The sequence below is a fragment of the Sturnira hondurensis genome, unplaced genomic scaffold (assembly GCF_014824575.4).
Source record: "Sturnira hondurensis isolate 20B ecotype Veracruz unplaced genomic scaffold, ASM1482457v3 Scaffold0021354, whole genome shotgun sequence".
Lineage (NCBI taxonomy): Eukaryota > Metazoa > Chordata > Mammalia > Chiroptera > Phyllostomidae > Sturnira > Sturnira hondurensis.
In genome coordinates, this window is record NW_028093985.1 from 34,919,987 (window position 1) to 34,940,410 (window position 20,424).

At 37.7% G+C, this 20,424-nt stretch overlaps 1 protein-coding gene and 1 pseudogene across 1 annotated transcript in view; both read right to left on the reverse strand.

Annotated features, from left to right (window-relative positions):
* Positions 1 to 20,140, reverse strand: part of PGGT1B (protein geranylgeranyltransferase type I subunit beta) — a 59,289-nt gene extending 39,149 nt beyond the window's left edge. The window contains exons 1-2 of the mRNA XM_037032197.1: positions 19,968 to 20,140; positions 12,158 to 12,276 (exon numbers count right to left, since the gene is read on the reverse strand). Coding sequence (XP_036888092.1) covers positions 12,158 to 12,276; positions 19,968 to 20,107 — 259 coding nt within the window. The 5' untranslated portion in view covers positions 20,108 to 20,140. The remainder of the gene's footprint in view (positions 1 to 12,157; positions 12,277 to 19,967) is intronic.
* On the reverse strand, positions 4 to 889 carry LOC118977424 (lys-63-specific deubiquitinase BRCC36-like; annotated as a pseudogene).
* Positions 20,141 to 20,424: the final 284 nt, after the last annotated feature.

A 20,424-nucleotide genomic window follows, 5' to 3' on the forward strand; every position in this document is an offset into this window, starting at 1 on the left:
TCCCCCCAGTTTGTCTTCCACTTTATTCTAGAGAAGAAAGTTCTTGCATAAGCTCTTCCTTTTCTCGTTGCAACTCCTGTAAATGCTGTTGGTTTTGCTCCAGTCTGTCCTCCAGCTACTGTAGGACAGGCCCACTGACTGCTGACATCTGACTGTGAAGATTCTTGGTAAACACTGAGCCATTATGGATCTTGGTTACTGTGGATATGGTTACTATGGATCTTTAAGACTGTGAATCCTTTTACATGCATCCTGCTCCTCTTGGCACAAGATCTTGGGCGGCTCAACTATTGATTCAAGGCACACTTTCCCAATGGTTACATGAGGGACAATATGGATTGGGATTTCAGTTCTCTCACACTCTGAGTTCTTTTGAGCCTGAATGGATTGAAGGTAAGTGTAGATTACCCAGCCAATTTTTGTGTTTTTATCTTCTATGAAACAGGAAAAAAAAGTCCTACACAGCCTTGATCCATCACCTGGTACATGGCTTGTGTGCAAACATCAACATGTGAAGGCCAAACAGTTATATGAGGATGGGAATGGTATCAGTTCACAATTTTCATGGGATGACCTGTTAGTTCAGCCAATACCCCACCTCTGTTGAGGTTGTAGATAGCTGCTCTGGAAAAATTTAGACTTGATCCTTCCTCTTATCAGAACATGGCAAGTTGATGACAGAATGAATATGAACAATTCTGACAGTGTCAACCTTTTCAGCAACTGTGCTTATTTTACTTCTGGCACATGTCAATTTAGAGTTATTCCTTGTGTCATCATCCAACGCCCCTATACGGAGTCCCATCACCTGCTCCTTCTCTGTGCTCAGAGCATAGTTGAGACAAACTAGGAAAGCTGGCGACTCAAGATGAACCGCCTGCATTGCCATCTTGGTCTAACTCTGCTCACGGCCACCTCGGGCCCACTCAGGCCTGACCAACCTGGGGCTCCAGCCACTCTTCTATCCTTTAACTTGGGTTCTGTGCTTGATTCAGCTTTATATACCCTGACATACACAGAATAGTAGCTTATACATTAACTCTTTGAACAATTTAGGAAACCTTACTCACAAATTTAAAACTTTCTACCAAATCAGTGGTTCTCAATTCTGACTGTGTACCACACAGGGATTGTTGGACAGACTAAATATAACATACTGCATCTCCTCAAAAGGAACACTAGACTGCTATTAAAGTAATAATTAGGGGGAAGTATATAGCAACATGAGGAAATGTATACAGTCAAGAGTAAAAGATACTAAAATATGGGCATTATATTTATAATTAAGCAAAGGGTACTTATCATCAAAGCCCAGAACAGAATAGACAAAACAGACACTGGATGACAAGTTAGGATTCTAGATCCTTTTTTGTTACTGACCAACTGTTTAGTATAAACTTGCCATTCATTCCAAATTTACAACTGGATGCATACTCAGGGTACAGTTTAAACTTCTTGGGAGATTATTACATGGCACCACCTAGTGTTCCTATTCAGTAATAGAAAAAAACAAAAACCGACCAACCAAACAAAAAACAAACCCTGAAAGAGTTCTGACAGCCTAACAGACTCAATCGTAGAGTTGGGAAAAAAAATACAGATGTCTCTTGGGTCCTAACCCAGGCCCACATAAAAGCCCTAAGAGTTGGGCCTGGTAATCACAAGTAAAAAGAGAAAATAATCACTGTGTGATACACAGAACTGAGAACTACTAATTGGATGGATGGATCCTCCACCATGGTACAGCCATAAAGTCAAACAAGCTTCTTTTATTACGCAGAAGTAGTTTACAGCGTAATATATTGTAAAAATCCATATTACTTCAGAAAATAAAATTGGGTAAATGGGAAGAAGCAGCAGCAAAACTGGGAATATGAATGTGGATGTAACATGTATATATGTGTATATGCTGAGTAGGGAGAAGGATGTGTTGTTAGAGAATACACCATGTTTAGCTATCAACTATAAGGAAAAACAATCCCTTTATTTGCATGCCTATACATGAAAGACAATTAAGCTACAAAGCTAACTCCTGCCTAATAAATTGGGTCATATCTCATTTTTTTAAAAAAAGCTTTACTATTAAGTTCATAATAACCAACTACATATCAAGCACTGTAAAGACAGTACATCTAGATTCTTTAAAAAATAAAAGTTATAAACCTATAGAATATAAAAAGTTAATGAGAGTTTTAAAAGATTTACTTTAATTAGTGAAATTGCTTTTCATAACAAAGTATATTTCCCCTCTTTTAAGAGAAAATGTTATTGCTAAAGATAAAATAAAAACACATTGAAAAGTATACTAAAGGGCTTCTAATAAACAACTCTTAGGCTAAAGTACCATCACACTATTGATGGTGGTCATGCTGCTTAAATATAACTCAAAACCTTATTTGGTCATGTTCCTAACTTCCTAATCCCAATTTTAAAAGTTCCATTTTTGCACTAACCAAACAATTCAAGTGAATAATACTTTCTATGTAAAATTTGATATTTATATTTTATGACTAGAAATAATTCTTCATGGGTCATGAGAAACACAAGATTTCAGAATTCCTGTCAAGACTGAGATGTAGGTAAACATCCTTTGCCTCCTTGCACAACTATAGAAAAATATATAATCACACCTCAAAGCAAGTAACACCCAGAACAGTCAGAAGTAGAACTGTATGGAAGTCCAACAACCAAGGATTTCAAGAAGCCACATTCATCCAGATGGGTCTGAGGGGCAGAGACGGCAAAGAGACATGGAAGGCAGTGAAACAAGCAGTTTCATATTCACATGTGGCAGATAAAAATTGGGAGGGAAATCTCAGGAGCGAAGGATCCCAGCCCCAGTTCAGACTACACAGTCCAGGATTCCAGCATCAGGAAGATAAATCCCCATGACTTCTAGCTGTAAAAACCAGTGTGGGTTGGAACAACAGAATAATCTGCTGGATTTTCAGGAGACTCTGCTTAAAGGGCCTACATGGACTTAGAATTTACGCAGACCGAATTCCTCTGGGATTTAGAACCAGGGCAACAGCTGAGAGGCCACCAGTCACATACAGAGGGTAAATGAAGTGACTGGAAACAGGGTGAGTGCCAGGCAAACCTCCAGAAGCCGGGCAGGCAGTGGCACTGCCCCTTTCTGAACCCTCCCCCTGCACAGAGCCACAACAAGGGAAGCAGGTTGCCTCACCCTGAGCATAAATAAAATGCCAAAGGTTAAAGATAAAGAGAAAATTTTAAAAGGAGCCAGAGAAAAGCAGACTTACCTACAATGGAATTCCCATAAGACTCAGCTGATTTCTCAAAAGAAACTTTTCAGGCTAGAAGGGACTGGCAAAGTGATAAAAAGCAAGGACCCACGTTCAAGATTACTCTAGCCAGCAAAGCTATCATTTGGAATGAATGGAAAGGCAGAGAAGGTGCTTCCCAGATAAGGTAAAACTACAGGAGTTCATCATCACCAAGCCATTATTACATAAAATGTTAAAGGGACTTATTAAGAGAAAAAGAAGAACAAAGCTATGAACATTAAAATGGCAACAAAGTCATAACTATCAACAACTGAATCTAAAAAAAAAACACCTAAGCAAACACCCTGAACAGGAACAGAATCATACATACAGAGATCATTTGGAGGGTTATCAGCTGGGAGGGGGAAGGGTGATATGGAGGAAAAGGTGCAGGGATTAAAAAGCATAACTGGCAGGTACAAAATAGACAGGGAGACATTGAGAATAGTATAGCAGATGGAGAAGCCAAAGAACTCAGGCATGACCCAAGGACATGAACTAAGGGGTGGGACTGCTGGAGGGAATGGGGGTACTGGACAGAGGGCAGCAAATGAGGAAAAATTGGGACAACTGTAATAGCATGATCAATAAATTATACTTTAAAAAAAAAGAAAACAGAAGATTTGCTAGTAAAAGGACACACCTTATACAATCCTTTCCAGGATGTCAAGGGAGATACAGACAAGGTATATGCAAAATTCTATAGCTTAAAAATGTTTTTAATAACATTTTCTATATTTCACAGATTACTTTTAGAACTGGACTTAGACCAATTAAGGAAAAGGCAGGTGGAAGATTTCCTTTCATAGAGATTAGAGATTTAACAGTGTTTCATCTAACACCACAGTAAACTGAGAATTTAGAACTAGAGATTTGTGATGTGGCCCATCAGACTCATAGACACAGGGAGATATGGTCAGATTGCTGGGCAAAGGGGAGGCTCCTGGGGCAGCACAGGAGAGGCTGCGTCCCTGGTAAAAGGTGCACAAGTGTTACATAGCCCCAGTAACTAATGTAGGGCAGCATCTGAGGACCGATTTCCCCAACCTTGGCAGAGGTGCTAGAGGCTGCGGCCCTTGCATGGAGTCTGCACAAGGCTAGAGTGGGATGAAGGAAAATCCCTCCTATCCTCTTCTGATTCCTGATTTAAAGAGAAACCACAGGTCGCATCAACATGTGTACCTAAAGGTTAACGTGAGGGCAGGGGCCAGTGCTGACCTTCCAGTCTAATCTGAAAAAAGGAGGGGTCAGCTGTGGCCAGATTTAAATGAAGGGTGGGCAGAAACTTGCTGTTCTTTTCCTCTGGGATCCACAGACAGAGCCCCTGCATGGCCAGGTACAGAGGCTGGCAGAGGCTCTGGACCCTCCACCATATGGGAAGCTGCAGATCAAGACCAGAGGATTCAAGGGAGGGAGCCTGAAGCCAGAGAGCTATCTGCTTAGCAGCCTTGGGCTCCAGAAGGGCAGACAGATAAGGATGGAGTGGGATTTCTGGGCTTGATTTTGGGTTTCAGCCTTTTGGGGGACAAACAGGTTTTGCATGTGTTTTGCAGAAGAGTGGAGCCTGGGAGTCCTCCATTTTCCCAAGTTGTGCAACATTTTATTAAAGACCTTTTTCCTTCCCAACCATTCTTTGTCTTATGCCTGTATTTGACGGTGGCAGCTTAACTCTGCTTTTTTCCTGTAACACGACTAGGGACAGTAGGGAACACAAACCAAACCCTGTGAGATCTTTGCAAAAAAAATTCTTGATCATAATGCTTCCAAAAGTTTCTCTACAATTTTTAAAACTTGAAACATGTTCGATTTAGCCACAGTAAACTGTTTACATTTTAAGGATATTATTTTTAAATGGCAGTAATCTGACTAAAAAATCTACTAAAAATAAAATCGTAAGCATCTCACCTTTTTTTAAAAATTAAGACTTTATTTATTTATCTTTGGAGGCTAAGGGAAGAAGAGAGGGAGAGAAATATCAATGTATGGTTGCCTCTCAAGTGTCCCCTACTGGGGACCTGGCCTGCAACCTAGACATGTGCCCTGTGACTGGGAATTGAACAGGCGACCCTTTGCTTCACAGGCCGGTGCTCAAACCACTGAGCTACAACAGCCAGGGCTGCCTCTATTCTTAACTAGCTATATTATTGTGAACAAATGATTAATCTCTCTAGACCTTAATATCCTCATTTGTAAAATGATGGACTACAATATTCCCTGATCTATTCTAGCTCTAAAGTTCTCTACTTGTGCTCTTAATCAGAGAAAGGAGCACATCAATTTCCTGATCCCTTGTGATTCCTAAATACTTGCAGAGGTTGATGAGAAGGGTCCCAACCCTTCAATGGTCTGACCACACACTGATTAGTAGGATACCACTGGGGTCTTTATAACTCTGGAGTTACATGAAAGGCCAGGGTTAATTCTGATTAATTATTCACAATGTATTTAAGTGCCACACATGACGGTCTCCACTAGGGACATATATATTTCATCAGTAAAGCGGCACTGGGACTTTTGAGTCAGAAGCCTGGGATTTCAGTCTAGCTGTACCACTTAATGTGTGTGGCCTCGGGACAGGTCTCTTAATTACACTGCCTTACTTTCCTCTTTTAGAAAAGGCAGATCAGGGGAAGAATAAATTTAATGAAGTATTTGACAATGCTTTTGAAATTTATAAAATATTAAATAATGTACACCATTATCTCTGCCACGAGCAAAATATCAATATTTATGTATAACCTTAATATAACCTTAAGTTTAGTTTTTAAATGTTTATTCTTGTTGTGTTTTTAAGAGAAGTTAAACTGACTTTTTTAATTTGAATTTTTAAATACTGAAAGATATTTATTGTCAACATTCAAGCAATGCAGATATAAAGACTAAAATTAAAGTATCTTATTCTTGCCTCCCCATCTACATTCCCCTCCACAAAGATTTTCTATGTATCCTTTCAGAGTTTTTTCTATATATTTATATTTACAACTTATTAAAACAAAACGTCTCTGTATATGCTGGTGTTTATCATTTACCCATGTACAGTGAACAATTTCATGTCAGTACATATACAGTTCTACCTCAATCACTTTACCACTGCATAGTATTCTTTACTAGACCACAGTTTAAGTGTTTCACTTCTGGTGAACACTTGTTTTGCTTCTAATTCGTTGCTGGAATAAATAATGCCAAAACAGTCTTCTGCATATATTTTTGTACACATATATAAGCTTCCCCAGGCTAAGAACAAATTACCATAAACCCGATGGCTTGCAAACAACAGCAATTTTTTCTCTCACACTTCTGGAACCCTGCAGTCTAAAATCAAGGTGTTGGCAGGGTTGTATTTTTCTGGAGCTTTGAGGGAGGATCCATTCACACCTCTCTCAGCTCTCTGACTCTCTTTGGTGTCTCAAATCTCCCTCTTCTTTCTCTTATAAGGACACCAGTTACTAATCTCTAGATCATTACCTTAACTACATGTGAAAAGGCCCTTACTCCAAATAAAGTCATATTCTATGGTTCTGGGTCAACATAGTCTTTGGTGCCATTTTTCAACCCACATAAGAATATGTTGGATACAGTAAAAAAGTGTACCACTAAAATGGCCTTCAAAAGGTTGTAATAATTTTCACTTCCACAAAAGGAATAAAGTGCTCTTTCCTCCACATTCTTGCCAACTTTTAAAACTTTTTGCTAAATTGAAATGTTAGTTAAAAAATAATGTAACATCACTGCTTCTATTATATCTCTCTAATTTTTAGTAAAAATATTCCTCTCTTTATGTATTTGTTGACTGTCTGTACTTCTTTTGTGAATTACCTATTCACACATTTTGTCGTTTTCTAAAGTGATATATCCTTTTCTTTTCAATCTTTAAGAATTCTCCAGTCTAGATAGATTTGTGGCAGGCAATATATACAATATTAATATTTTGCCTATTCTATATATTACAATTTCCTCCAAGTCTGTCATTTATCTAACTTTTTATCTTTCACTACAAAACATTTAAAATATTTAGTTAAATCTGTCAAATTTTCTTTTATGGTCTCTGAGTTTCATTTTATATTTTATTGGGTTGGCCAAAATGTTCATTTGGTTTTTTCCTGTTAGTGGCTCTAAGTAGCACTCAGTTGTCTTTAACTTCATTTCAAACAATTTTTTTAGATTATATTGTGACAGCTGTCATATCAGTGTGTATTTAAAAAAAAACCAAAATTGGTGAATTTTTGTGTAGACAAAAATTAGCCATTTTAATATTGCAGATGGAAGAAAATATGCAACATGTTCAGCATATTATGCTTTATTATTTCAAGAAAGGTAAAAAAACAACTGAAATGCAAAACAGGATTTGTGCAGAGTATTGAGAAGTTGCTAAGACTGATCAAATGTGTCGAAAGTGGTTTGCAAAGTTCTGTGCTGCAGATTTCTCATTGGATGATGCTCCACAGTCAGGCAGATGAGTTGATAGCAATCAAAACGAGACATTAATTGAGATCAGCATTATATGTTATTGGCAAAAATGAAAAACGTATCTTTTATTTTACATAAAAAAATAAACTTTTTGGCTAACAATAGTTTTTTAAGATTGTATATGCTATCACAAAGATCTATGAGTCACTGAAAGCATATTCTACTCAGTCTGCAAATGCCTTATGAATGAGGAAATACTGGAGGTGCCAGAGGATGCTCTAGGCTAACTGTGAAAATACAGAAAGGATGAACAGTAGAGTTGGAGAAGGTACAAGTGATTTAACAATCTATCAACTGCTGATGTGCAACAATGCTTTATGTCTGAGAGGAAAGACAAATGTAAGGCAAACACATTTTTCAGTCCTTCGCAAGTTTACAATTAAGAAATAAGCAAAAACATGTTAAGCAACAGTTAAGCAGCAATAATTTTTCAAAAAACTAGCAATGGGCTTCAAATCAATGGGGTCCATGGAGATGACAGTACATGTAGAAGAGAATTCTGATGGGTTTCAAGAGATGGTGAGTACCAACCCTAATCTAAAAAAATTCGAAAACTTTCATCAAGCTATAATAAATACCAGAAAAGTGCACCTAAACAGCTCAATGAACTTCTACAAAGTACTGTAAACTCACCTGCAAAACCAGCATTCAGCTTAAAAAATAGTACACGACAGCACCAAAGGCCCCCTCCTACCTCCTTCTGGCCACTCCTTAAAAGTTGAGATTAGTTCTGCCTATTTTTGTGTTTTATATAAATGGAGTAATATACTATGTACTTCCTTCTCTCAAAACGTGTGTGACATTCATTCAAACCTTGCATGTAGTTGTAAAATTTTCTTTCCTTCTACTGCACAGTATTCTATTATGGAAATATTCAAATACATCACTTATTAATTACACCAATGACGAGGAGCTTGTGCAGTTCCTACTTCTGTGCTCTTCTGAAAAGTTCTGCAATGAACATTCTAGTACCTTGAAGTATCTTAGGGCGTATAGTATCTCTCAGCTATATATCAGGGGGAAGAACTGCTGAGTCATAGAATGTACATTACGTTCAGCTTTAGTAAATACTGCCATTTGGTAGTTATAAATGACAGTTATGAAGCTCCTTCAGCATTGTGTGAGAGTTCCAGTTGTGCTACATCCTCATCAACACTTTTTTCCCCACTCCTTTTTCATTTTAGCCATTCTAGTGAGTATGTAGCAAACAATTAACATGAAAGTTCAAACAGTCAGCAAATCTCTCACAACAAAAGATCAAATAATGAGAAAAGGAAGCAGCCATTAAAAAGAATATGGGTATTAAGATGTTGTAAAAACTCATTTTCACTAAAAAAATGGTAGGGGAAAGTAAACACATACTAAAGACAGACAAAAATAGCTCAATCACAGAGCCAGCAAACAATCCTTAAAAGTGGAGGGGAAAAAAATAAGAAAAGACAAAAATAGGAAGCATGGCAAGTAAGTAGTCAGTGTTCTAGTAATTGTAGCCTATAGTATGAGTTCTCTCACTAAGATATTACAGTTCATACTTTTCTATAGGAACAATGGCTACTCTATGTGAGTAATGAATGTCAATAACATTTTTCTAAATAAAATACAGGACATGTAGAAGCATCCCTGGCCTTTACCAACTAGGTGAAGCAACCTTCCCTATTTATGAGTCCAAAGTGCCTTTGGACCACTCACTGTCCTATGTATTTTTGGTAAAAAATTATAGAACAGCTTTTCTATATAACAGTGTAAAAATCCTACCTGCACTATATAAGATATATTTCTTTAAGAAACTACAGTGTATAGTTTGGATTTTTAGTATAAAAACAAAAGTCAGAATCCCTAATACTATCTTGACATCTGTCTAATATCCAACTTAAAAAAAAAATCCCAGACTTCCACTTAAGCTAGTAAAGAAAGAAAAATCCTGGTACAAAGGGAAAATACAAATTATCTCCATTTGCAGGTTAGAACCATGACCTCATGTCATTCATAAGCTCCTAAAGAATGAGGACCATATCTTGTAATTTATTAAAGCCCTTCTGTGTACATTTAAGACAAGTACTCTTAGCAAAACATTCAATAAATCCTATTTGCCAACATGTTAGAATCTACAACCACTAAGCGATTTATCACATATGCTGCTTCAAGTAGCTGGTGAAAAGTGATTAGATATTTATGCATTAAGTTCTGATAAACCTAGTTCAAATGCTCATTATTTATTTATTTATGTTTAGAGAGAGGGAAAGGGAGGGAGAAAGAAAGGTAGAGACACATCAATGTGCAAGAGACACATTGATTGGTTGCCTCTTGCACGCCCCAATTAGGGACCTGGCCCATAATCCAGACATGCACCCCGACCAGGAATTGAACCAGCAACACTTCAGTTTGCAGGCTGGCACTCAATGCACCGAGTCACACCAGACAGGGCAAAATTCTCATTTTTAATAAGAATTCATCCACAGGCACAGGCTTTAAAAGTCACAAAAAAAACACACTGGGAACTTCAAAATAACAACAAAGTAGAAAGCCATAAACTATGTCCAACAGATCAAACCTCTTTTTTTCTAAATAAAGCTTTAGCTTATTTTTGCAAAGTTCACCTAGGTGAGATTTACATTTGATTACTCCAACCAAAGAACAACACTGTTAATTTATAAATGCTGACTCTTAAAAAGACAGATATGGTAACCGCTGATAAAAATTGTGTGATTTCCTGGGAGCTTATTAGCTTGATCTTTTCCAGGTTAGAATTTCTAACATTCGTAAGTTAAACTGATGTTAGGTATTTTACACTTAATAGAGTGAACAATGTAGTTTATAAAACTTGTGTGTATTTAGTTGATCAGGTAATTTCTAAATTTCAAGAATTTATTTAATTGCTCAAAATCTGTAAAGTTTTAAGAAGTATAAAAATGACCCAAGAGTAAGACTGAGTTCTAAGAAATCATTTAAGAAATGCTAACAAAACATTAGAGGGAAGATGACCAGGAGACTGAAAGGAAACTTTCTGATGACAAAGAGGTTTTTACTGAAGAGACAAAAAAATGAGCAAATGCTACAAAACTAGTCAAACATAAATCAAATACAAGTAATCAACGAGCAGTCATGAACTTGAAAGTGCACAACAGAGGATGGTGCTACTATTGCGAATCTTTTAGTCCCAGACAATTCTAAATTATTCTCCCAAAAGATTACAGATTAGACTTGCTAAGTGTAATACTTAAACAGAATGGGAGTGTTGTTACAAGAAAAATACAGACGAAAAAAATATATTAATAGTTTATGAATAAATGCAAAGATATGCTCATCCAACACATGCTACACCAGGTATAACTAGTCACACTAAAAATAAAATGCTAAAAACTCACTCACTGTCTTCTGTGGGAAGGACTTGCAGGGAGTAAATCCACTCTATTATATCCTCTTTGTTCACCACATCTAAGGAATCCAACATATCCAATCCAGACAGAGCAAAAAATGCAATCGTCAACCTAAAAGAAAAAAAAAAAGCCAGATTCCATCTTTACTATCAAATCACTGAAGACTTTCTAACTCAGAATAATAATAAACTCACTTCAATTTTCCAATTAAGTTAAACACAACTCTCATTTTGNAACCTTGTCTTGTTCCTGATCTTAGGAGAAAAGGTTTTAATTTTTGACCACTGAGTTTGATGTTGGCTGTAAGTCGTTCATGTATGGCATTTATTATATTGAGGAATGCTCCTTTCATTCCACTTTGCTGAGTGTTTTTTGAACAATGTAGTTTATAAAACTTGTGTGTATTTAGTTGATCAGGTAATTTCTAAATTTCAAGAATTTATTTAATTGCTAGAGTGAACAATGTAGTTTATAAAACTTGTGTGTATTTAGTTCATCAGGTAATTTCTAAATTTCAAGAATTTATTTAATTGCTCAAAATCTGTAAAGTTTTAAGAAGTATAAAAATGACCAAAGAGTAAGACTGAGTTCTAAGAAATCATTTAAGAAATGCTAACGAAACATTAGAGGGAAGATGACCAGGAGACTGAAAGGAAACTTTCTGATGACAAAGAGGTTTTTACTGAAGAGACAAAAAAATGAGCAAATGCTACAAAACTAGTCAAACATAAATCAAATACAAGTAATCAACGAGCAGTCATGAACTTGAAAGTGCACAACAGAGGATGGTGCTACTATTGCGAATCTTTTAGTCCCAGACAATTCTAAATTATTCTCCCAAAAGATTACAGATTAGACTTGCTAAGTGTAATACTTAAACAGAATGGGAGTGTTGTTACAAGAAAAATACAGACGAAAAAAATATATTAATAGTTTATGAATAAATGCAAAGATATGCTCATCCAACACATGCTACACCAGGTATAACTAGTCACACTAAAAATAAAATGCTAAAAACTCACTCACTGTCTTCTGTGGGAAGGACTTGCAGGGAGTAAATCCACTCTATTATATCCTCTTTGTTCACCACATCTAAGGAATCCAACATATCCAATCCAGACAGAGCAAAAAATGCAATCGTCAACCTAAAAGAAAAAAAAAAAGCCAGATTCCATCTTTACTATCAAATCACTGAAGACTTTCTAACTCAGAATAATAATAAACTCACTTCAATTTTCCAATTAAGTTAAACACAACTCTCATTTTGCAAAAGCCAAAACACAAATATATTCTTATAATTTAGTAATAACAATCAAACCTTTGTTTCAATTTTTATAAAAGGGATATTTTGGGGTTAAGAAACCAATCCTACTCATCTGAATTTACTGAAGCCTGTATATCAGTAGCCTGAAGGCTAAAAGCAGATTTTTAAAAAAGAGAGTTTCCTGCACTTGTTCAGCACAAATAAAGTCAAAAGCCTGGAAAACTATATAAAAATCTCAATTTTCACTAATTTGCCAAAAGTAATTATGCTTATAGCTGCTGCTTAGTTCTTAAGGGATATTATTCAAATTTGTTAACAAATACTGTGACTTTAGAAAAAACTTATAATGAATTTTAGAAAGGAACACTTTAAAAAATACAAATGCATTTCAATTCAATTCTCGCAAAGAGAACCATTCTTTGATGGAAGGAAAAACTGTAAGACAATATTCATTCCCCCTCTCCAAGACTGTGCACAAATCAGAAATCTGAACATTATGCTTTCATATAAAAACTAGTACCTTAGTGATTGTTTCTCACATGAAGAACTTGTTATATATAATTCCTTTGATGTTGAGATCCATTCCAGAATGTTGTTTAGTTCAGCATGTTTATCCCATTTCCATATTCTAGTAATTCCTATGACTAATATGGATAAATTAACACGTCAAATGGTCTGGCCTAAAATCTTATAAAGCAGGGATGCTTGAGGCATTCTTTAACTTTTCAATGGAGATTTAAAAAGAGGATTAAGGCTTAATGCCCTAAGGCAGTGAGTGGTCCAAAGGCACTTTGGACTCATAAATAGGGAAGGTTGCTTCACCTAGTTGGTAAAGGCCAGGGATGCTTCTACATGTCCTATGTTGCACAGGTCAATCCCATTAAATAAAGAGGCACCTGACCCCAAAAGTCAATAGTGCTTAAGTTGAGAAACCATGCTTTAAAATCATATTATCTGTTTGTGTTATGTAAATGATGTTTTTCATTTTACTTGCTCCTGAGAATGAAGGCAAATACCAGAAATCAGTCATCTGATGATACACTATTTTAAAATTTTGCATATTTAATTATTAAAGACTTCTAAAAGTCTAGCATTTTCAACTCATTGTGTTACAGAAACAAACTCCCTCACCGTACGGGTCTTGTTATACTATGATTCTTTGCCCTACTCGCCACTGGGTAGAATTGGGGCTCTCAATGCCAAAGTTTGGTAAAAAGAAAATAACTATTTATTTACAGTTACACAGGTTTAGAGTAATGGCAGAATGTCGCTGTTACACCCCAAACTCCCTTTAAAACACCAGCAAACACACAGTCCTGCCTCCCCTTGCCAAACCAGGCCAGTCAGAGGTACCATATCTCAGGAAAAGAAAATAGAAGCTGGTAGCTGGGCTAGGCTCCAGTTCTTAATCCAAAACCACATCCTCCTGGTGAGCCTAGGAATCCTTCTGCATCTTTTCAAACTGCTAAGAGAGAGTTCCACACAGCTACTACATCTTGCTTTTCTGCTTCCTAAGCTGAGTGGTCAAGAGAGGACCCTCTCTGCTTCCCAAAACCCTTTGGGTAAGCCCCTGCAGGGCTTCTGCGCCTAGGTTTAAATCCCTGTGGTGCAGATCGTCCCTTGTAACCTCATTTCTGACTCCCCCAATAATTGGCTACACCTGCTAGTACTCCTTTACTTTTTGCCTTCCTTGGCTTCCACAGTTAGTCCTGGCAGGCATGGCCCATGGCATGGAGGAACCATCTCCAAGCTCTCACACAGGCACAGGTACTGTAACTGGAGAGCTGCCTCCCAGTTACGTCCAGGGTCAAAGTCACACCCATGTTCAAGGCTCCATGCTAGCCAGGAGGCTAGTCTATTGTTACTGATATGCAAAATAACTCTCAATCCCAAAGCTGCTTTTTCCAGCCTCCAAACTAGGCTTGGGGGCGTGGGTGGCCTTGGGGCCTCTTGGTTTAGCCTCATTAAACCCACACCCCATTACAACAGCAGTTGAGACTAAGGGTTATAGGATTATCACAGCTACAGAGCAAAAGCTTATGTTTAAGAAGTGAAGCTCTCAGCACCGGCTAGCAGACAGGACCAAGAAGTTTTTGGGGGCCTATCCTAGGGTAGGTTAGAAAGTATTCTTTTTCTGACCACACTAGAGTTCTCAAGTAGTCCTAAGACTTTGGGAGGAAGAAAATTAAACAGGCCACAGAAAATACAGGGAAATTTTTGGGTGTGGGCCTCTGAGAGGAATAACAGGGGATTTTATGATGCCCTGATGACTGCTACTTGGGATGCAGACTGCTGTGCAACCTGCCCTTGTGCAGGCATACAGAGGAATAATCCTGTCATGCATGTACCTAAAACCAGGCTAGTGAGGTTATTTTTCCTTTGGAGACCATCTGCCAGTTCTCTTCCTTTCTTCTTTCCCCTAGAATTGAACTCTTGAGTGTGTAGTCTGAAAATCCAATAGCAAGCCAGGTCTTTCCGCCTCTTCTACTATAACCAATACATATAAAAAGTATGGTATCCCATGGATGAAAAAGTAACATTTTTCGTCCCTACATCAACTTGCTTCACCAGTGGATCATAAATGACATCTCCAAAAGATCTCAAAATGTTCAGGCTTAAGAAGAAATTGTTTGGGGGGGAAGGGGTGGTAGAAGGGCAGAAGCACAAAAAGGAACTAAGATCAAATAGAACTTCAAAAAACCTTTTTTTAAAGGAAAATGAGTCTGGACAGTGAAAAAAACAATTTAGCACACTAATAGGATTTTCCTATGCCACTGAGTGAGTAGGATACTATTAGGCTAGATAGAGCAGGTGAGTGACCATTTGGGAGTATACTAGAACACTGACTTATGGGAGATGACTAGATTCCCAAACTTTGGGTAAGAGACTTTGGGTCTTTGGGTAAGAGCCTCTGTCCTTTTCTAGTACAATGTCTTTAATGGCATCTCCAAGTGTCTTTAACAGTAGACTACATTTCTGCCTGGACCTCAGGTGGGGCTATAGCTAAATTATATTGCCAAGACTTCTAAAATTAAAAACAAGCAGCTACATTATAAAAACAGGAACAAAGATGCTCAATAAAATGATTAACAGTGGAAATGAAGAGCCTTCCTTAAAGGACACATTAGAATTAATCTGAAGTTAAAATACATAGCAGATAGAGGCCTAAATAAATATTATGGAATGGCTGATGAACTACTGAGTAAATTCTAGAATTTTAAGCCTTATTCTTCACCTGTAGTATTTTTAAATAGATGACTCATCTAGTAAATATTTTTAAGTTCAGTCTTTTGGGGGAGTTATTTAACATGCAAAGTAATTTTTCAGTAAAAAACATTTACTGAACATCTACTACAGACAAGACTTTGCGACAAAAGTGAATAAAACAAGCATACTAAGTTTAAGTAGGTTAAGTTATGGGGGGAAAAAACTTAGTTGCTATATGATAAGTGCCATTATAGTCCTCACCTTCCTTTCTAAACCTGCCCCTTCTCCTCTTTTTCTCTAGACCTGATGGCAGTTTTAATCCTTTAATGCTGAGACTCCTCCATTTTCCTTCATTCCTCCTTTTATCCCTACTTCCACTGCCCCAGGACTTGGCTTTTGAACTACTGCAACAGCTCCCTAGTTGGTCTCTTGGTTCTGGTCTTGCTCCACTGAATATAAAGACCAAACTCAAATTCAATGTTTACTTTGAAATCCATAGTTAACTAGGAAGATCCAGTGATTGCCTACTTCCCATCACTCACATGATAATAAGTTTAAATTTCCTGACCTGGTACACAAAGCCCTCTGTGATCTGGTCCAAGTCTAGAACACAAGTCTGTGATCTAGTCCTCTCCAGATTAACTTCCTACCATACCTGTCTTACATTTTGAACCACTATTAGAGAACTGACTGAAGTTTCTCTGCTCAACATTCACTTACCTGACTTTACTGTTTTTGTCTATTTGCCTATAATGCACCAGCACACACACATACACAAAAAACCCTGAATATTCTTTAATATTTAGGTCCAGGGTTACTTCTTCTAAGAAGCCTTCTCTAAGCCCATCTTTCTTCTGGTTGAGCTACGAAGGGGGTTCCAGAATGCTCCGTGAATACAATTACTGTGCAAACAAACTCAAACTGTGATCAGGAGATCTGCAGCATCAATGATCACTGGAGAGCTTCCTAGAACTGCTGTATCTCAGAACCCACCTGGACCTATGCTATCAGAATCCACATTTTCAAAACATTCCAGGTAACTCTATATGCACATTAGAGCTGGGCAGCACTATTCCAATCTGTTTCTCCTACTGGGCAAACAATCTCAGTCTTCATTGTACATCAGAACCACCAGGGATGCTTATAATAACGAAGACTCCCAGGACGTCCAATTCACACGACGTCCAATGTAGATCTGGGGGCAGGGCCAGGCATGTGCATTTTGTAAGTATCCTGATGTCACTGATTAAGAGCCTCCCACCATCACCACTACACTTTGAGAGATACGTTGCTAGATTGTGATATTCTTCAGATAAGGGAGGGAATGAAAAGACAGAATAGTTTTGGGATGGTTGGCAGCCACAGTTGCAACACAGGATACACAGGGGAACATGGAAGGATTCAGAAGCAGAAAGATTATCTTGTAAAATAAAAGCTATTTACACCCTTCTCCTTGAACAGTTGAATCTGTAAAAATAACATAACAGAAAATGGTCAATATTTTGTTCCTCAATTGAAAAAAGCCTACTTTAATTCCTCTTAACTTAATACAAATGGCAACAAGAACAAAACCAAAAAAACCTCTCTAAACCACCCATAAGAAACCTGTTAACTGACAAAGCTCACAATCTACGGTTTACTATTCCCTTGAGGTAACTAGTAACTACCACATTTCAAAGCTAATAAAGAAAAACCTCAAGTGAAACAACAACATATATTTGAATTTCCATAAAGCCACTATTAGAAAAGTAAAAATTATTCCTATTAGTCAGTCTAAAGGAAACGGGGAAATGAAATAATTTTTTTAAACTGGTGGGTCAGAAAATAAAGTCAAATATTAGTCTTCTTAAGAATCAACTGTTTCATATCTACCAGTAAAAAGGAAGAAACACAGGAACACCTGAATCATTGGTTTAATACCATATCCCCATTCCCAGACACACGGTAGGCACTCAATAAATGCCTGTAGAATTGAACTGTGATACTGGGTAAGAATCATGTTTTTGTCAACCCTCTATTTCCTTAAAACTCTAGTATTAGTAGAAATTTTGTGACCATCATCTTTGCTTAAAAGGTTGGAGCATCTTTACAAGTATCTTCAAGTCAATTATGAATCACATACACCACAAAAGAACTTAATGTAAACTAAGGATCCTGTAAAGACTGTAATTTAGGAAACTGAAAAACTTTTAAAAATCAGTACAAAAACTGATAGGTACAAATTATCTTAAATGTGTTCCTGAACCTTAAGGAACCAAAAGTGGTTTTTAAAAATTCTATTCAAGTGACAAACACAAAAGGTATAATATCTCTTTGCTAATGCAACATATCTATTATCTAATATGTAGTGCCTGGTCCTAAAATTATACTAATGTTATTAAGTCAATTATTACATGAGTTGTTTAAACATTTTTGCTGTTTTACTTGTGCCGTGACCAGGATTATAGTTTATTGCCAACATCCTTTAGTGATTTTGTCCATGCTGAAATTTAAGGAATAGACCAAACACATCTGCATTTTGAAAATGCAAACCTATTAATAGCTATAAGCAAAGTTCAACAATCACAACACAATGAAAAAAAATTTTTAACCTACATAAAATTAATCCCAATAAAATATAAATGTGATTTACTAAAATATTTCTTAACATCCCATATCATACAATTTTGGAACTTTTTCTTAAATTGAATTTATTGAGGTAACAATGCTTAATGACATTCTATAAATAGAAATCTTAAGTCTAGGCATGGGCTGTGCTAGTCAATCAGTATCTATGGACAGAGAAAGGCATATAAATAATGCTTTATTTTTTTAAACAAGAATATTTTTCATCTTTCAGGGCTCAGCTCACAGTATTCAACAAATATTTACTTAATATGCTAAATACTGTTCAATGTCCCAGTGCTGTCCAATAAAACTTTCTGAGATGACGGAAATACTGAAATAGAAACAAAAGCCATTGGTCAATGTGGTGACAGAGCAGATGTACTGTGGTGGCTACTGCAAACAGAACTGGGTTTTAAATTTGATTCAATTTTAACTAACTCAAACTTAAATAGCCAAATGTGGCTTATGGCTACCACATTGGACAGGGCAACCCTAGTGGCACAGAAACAAACAAGGTAGACAGAGACTCTGCCTTTGTGAAGTTTATGATCCACTGTGGAAAAAAAGTATTAAAAAGTAAGCTAATGAATATACAATTTTGGGTGGTGACTGGAAGTGGTGTCTTCTGCAAAAGGTGATTAGGAAAGGCATCTCTAAAGAAATGTGGATTAGGTACCTGCCTTTCCTATATGCCCCCATGAGCCCTAAACAGAGCATAGACCCTACTGAAACTACTTGTCTTGGTCAGCTGTGCTCCAGCACCTAACATAACAAATATTTCTTGAACGAGTACGCAGAAGCATTCTATAAAACTTCCAAAATGAATCCAGTCGCGCAGTGTTCAAAATTCACCACAGACTCCGAGTTCAAAAAAGGTGGAGAGAACAATCTGCTTTTTCTTCCCAGCTAGTCCCATGCAGCTTTGGAGCCTCACTTCTCAACACAGCAATGCAAAGCAGAGACTACCTCCTCCTTTCGTTCTTTTCTTATCCCCAGACTTTTACTCTGAATGATTAATTCATAGTTTCTTAGCTTCTACCAGATCACACTCCTCAGCCACCTCCAACTTACAAGGATTTTGCAAACACACCAGGCTGCTTCACGCAACATAATTCCTTTGCCAATCTTCTATAGATTTATAGTTCCTGGAAAGTTAATTTCTACTCAAACCCCAGAAGATCCCTTCTGCTCCTATACATCAAACACAATACCGTCACTCAATTAAGAATTAATGATTCCAATATATAATAACGGGAAAAAACCGACTTCAGTGATGAACACGCAATAGCTTATATAGAAATCGAATTATAATGTTGTACACCTGGCATCTGCATGTTATTGACCAATGTTACTTCGATTTTAAAAAAAAGAGTCAATGAATTAGAAAAGGGAAACACAGGAGAGACTGTTTATTTAAAATAAGATGACAAATTTCTCTTCTTCCGTTTATACTAGAAAGTAATGAGGCCGGAAAGACGGGGTAAAAAGGAAGCTCAAAGTTGACAAGAAAAATAGGAAGTGAAAAAGGCGGAAACTGGTGATTCCCAACCCCTAGACTTACAGCTCCCAAACCCTTCCGCCGTACTTCGGAGGGAAGTGAGCGACCACAGGCCCGCCGGCGAGAAAAGGGACCGAGCAGTGCCGAGTGGGCAGCGTCGCAGCCCCCTGCGGGCGCCTAGTTAGCCATGGGGCTCCAGGGCTCCTTGCCGCTGAGGCCCGGGGCCCGGGACGGCCCTACTGACTGTGGTCACCAGTTACCTGCTGGTCTCAAGCGAAGAATACCGCTCCGGCAAAACCTGGAGACAGCGCTGGAAGAACCGCACGTGCCGATCCCGCAGAAAATCTAGACGTTCTCCCTCACAGTCCCCCACCAGCCGCTCGTCCTCCGTGGCCGCCATGCTGCTCCGGAAGCGACGTCTGCTTTGACCCGGAAGAAATTGGCGAGCGGTACTAAGAATCCCCTACCCACGAACCGAGGGCAATTACTGTATCGTCCACGGGAAGTCACACGCGGCACTCTATTGCCCCGGTTTCTTCCTAGGTGACGCACGACCAAACTTTTTCTACTCCTTCGATATTAGGGAGGGAGCACAATATCAGTAGTTTTAAGTTAGCTTTGAGAAGATCAAGGACCTAAAGAACGAGATATGGTATATAAAAACAGGAATGACTCAGTATAAATTTTCCAACACACTCACTTTGGGGGGAGGCCACA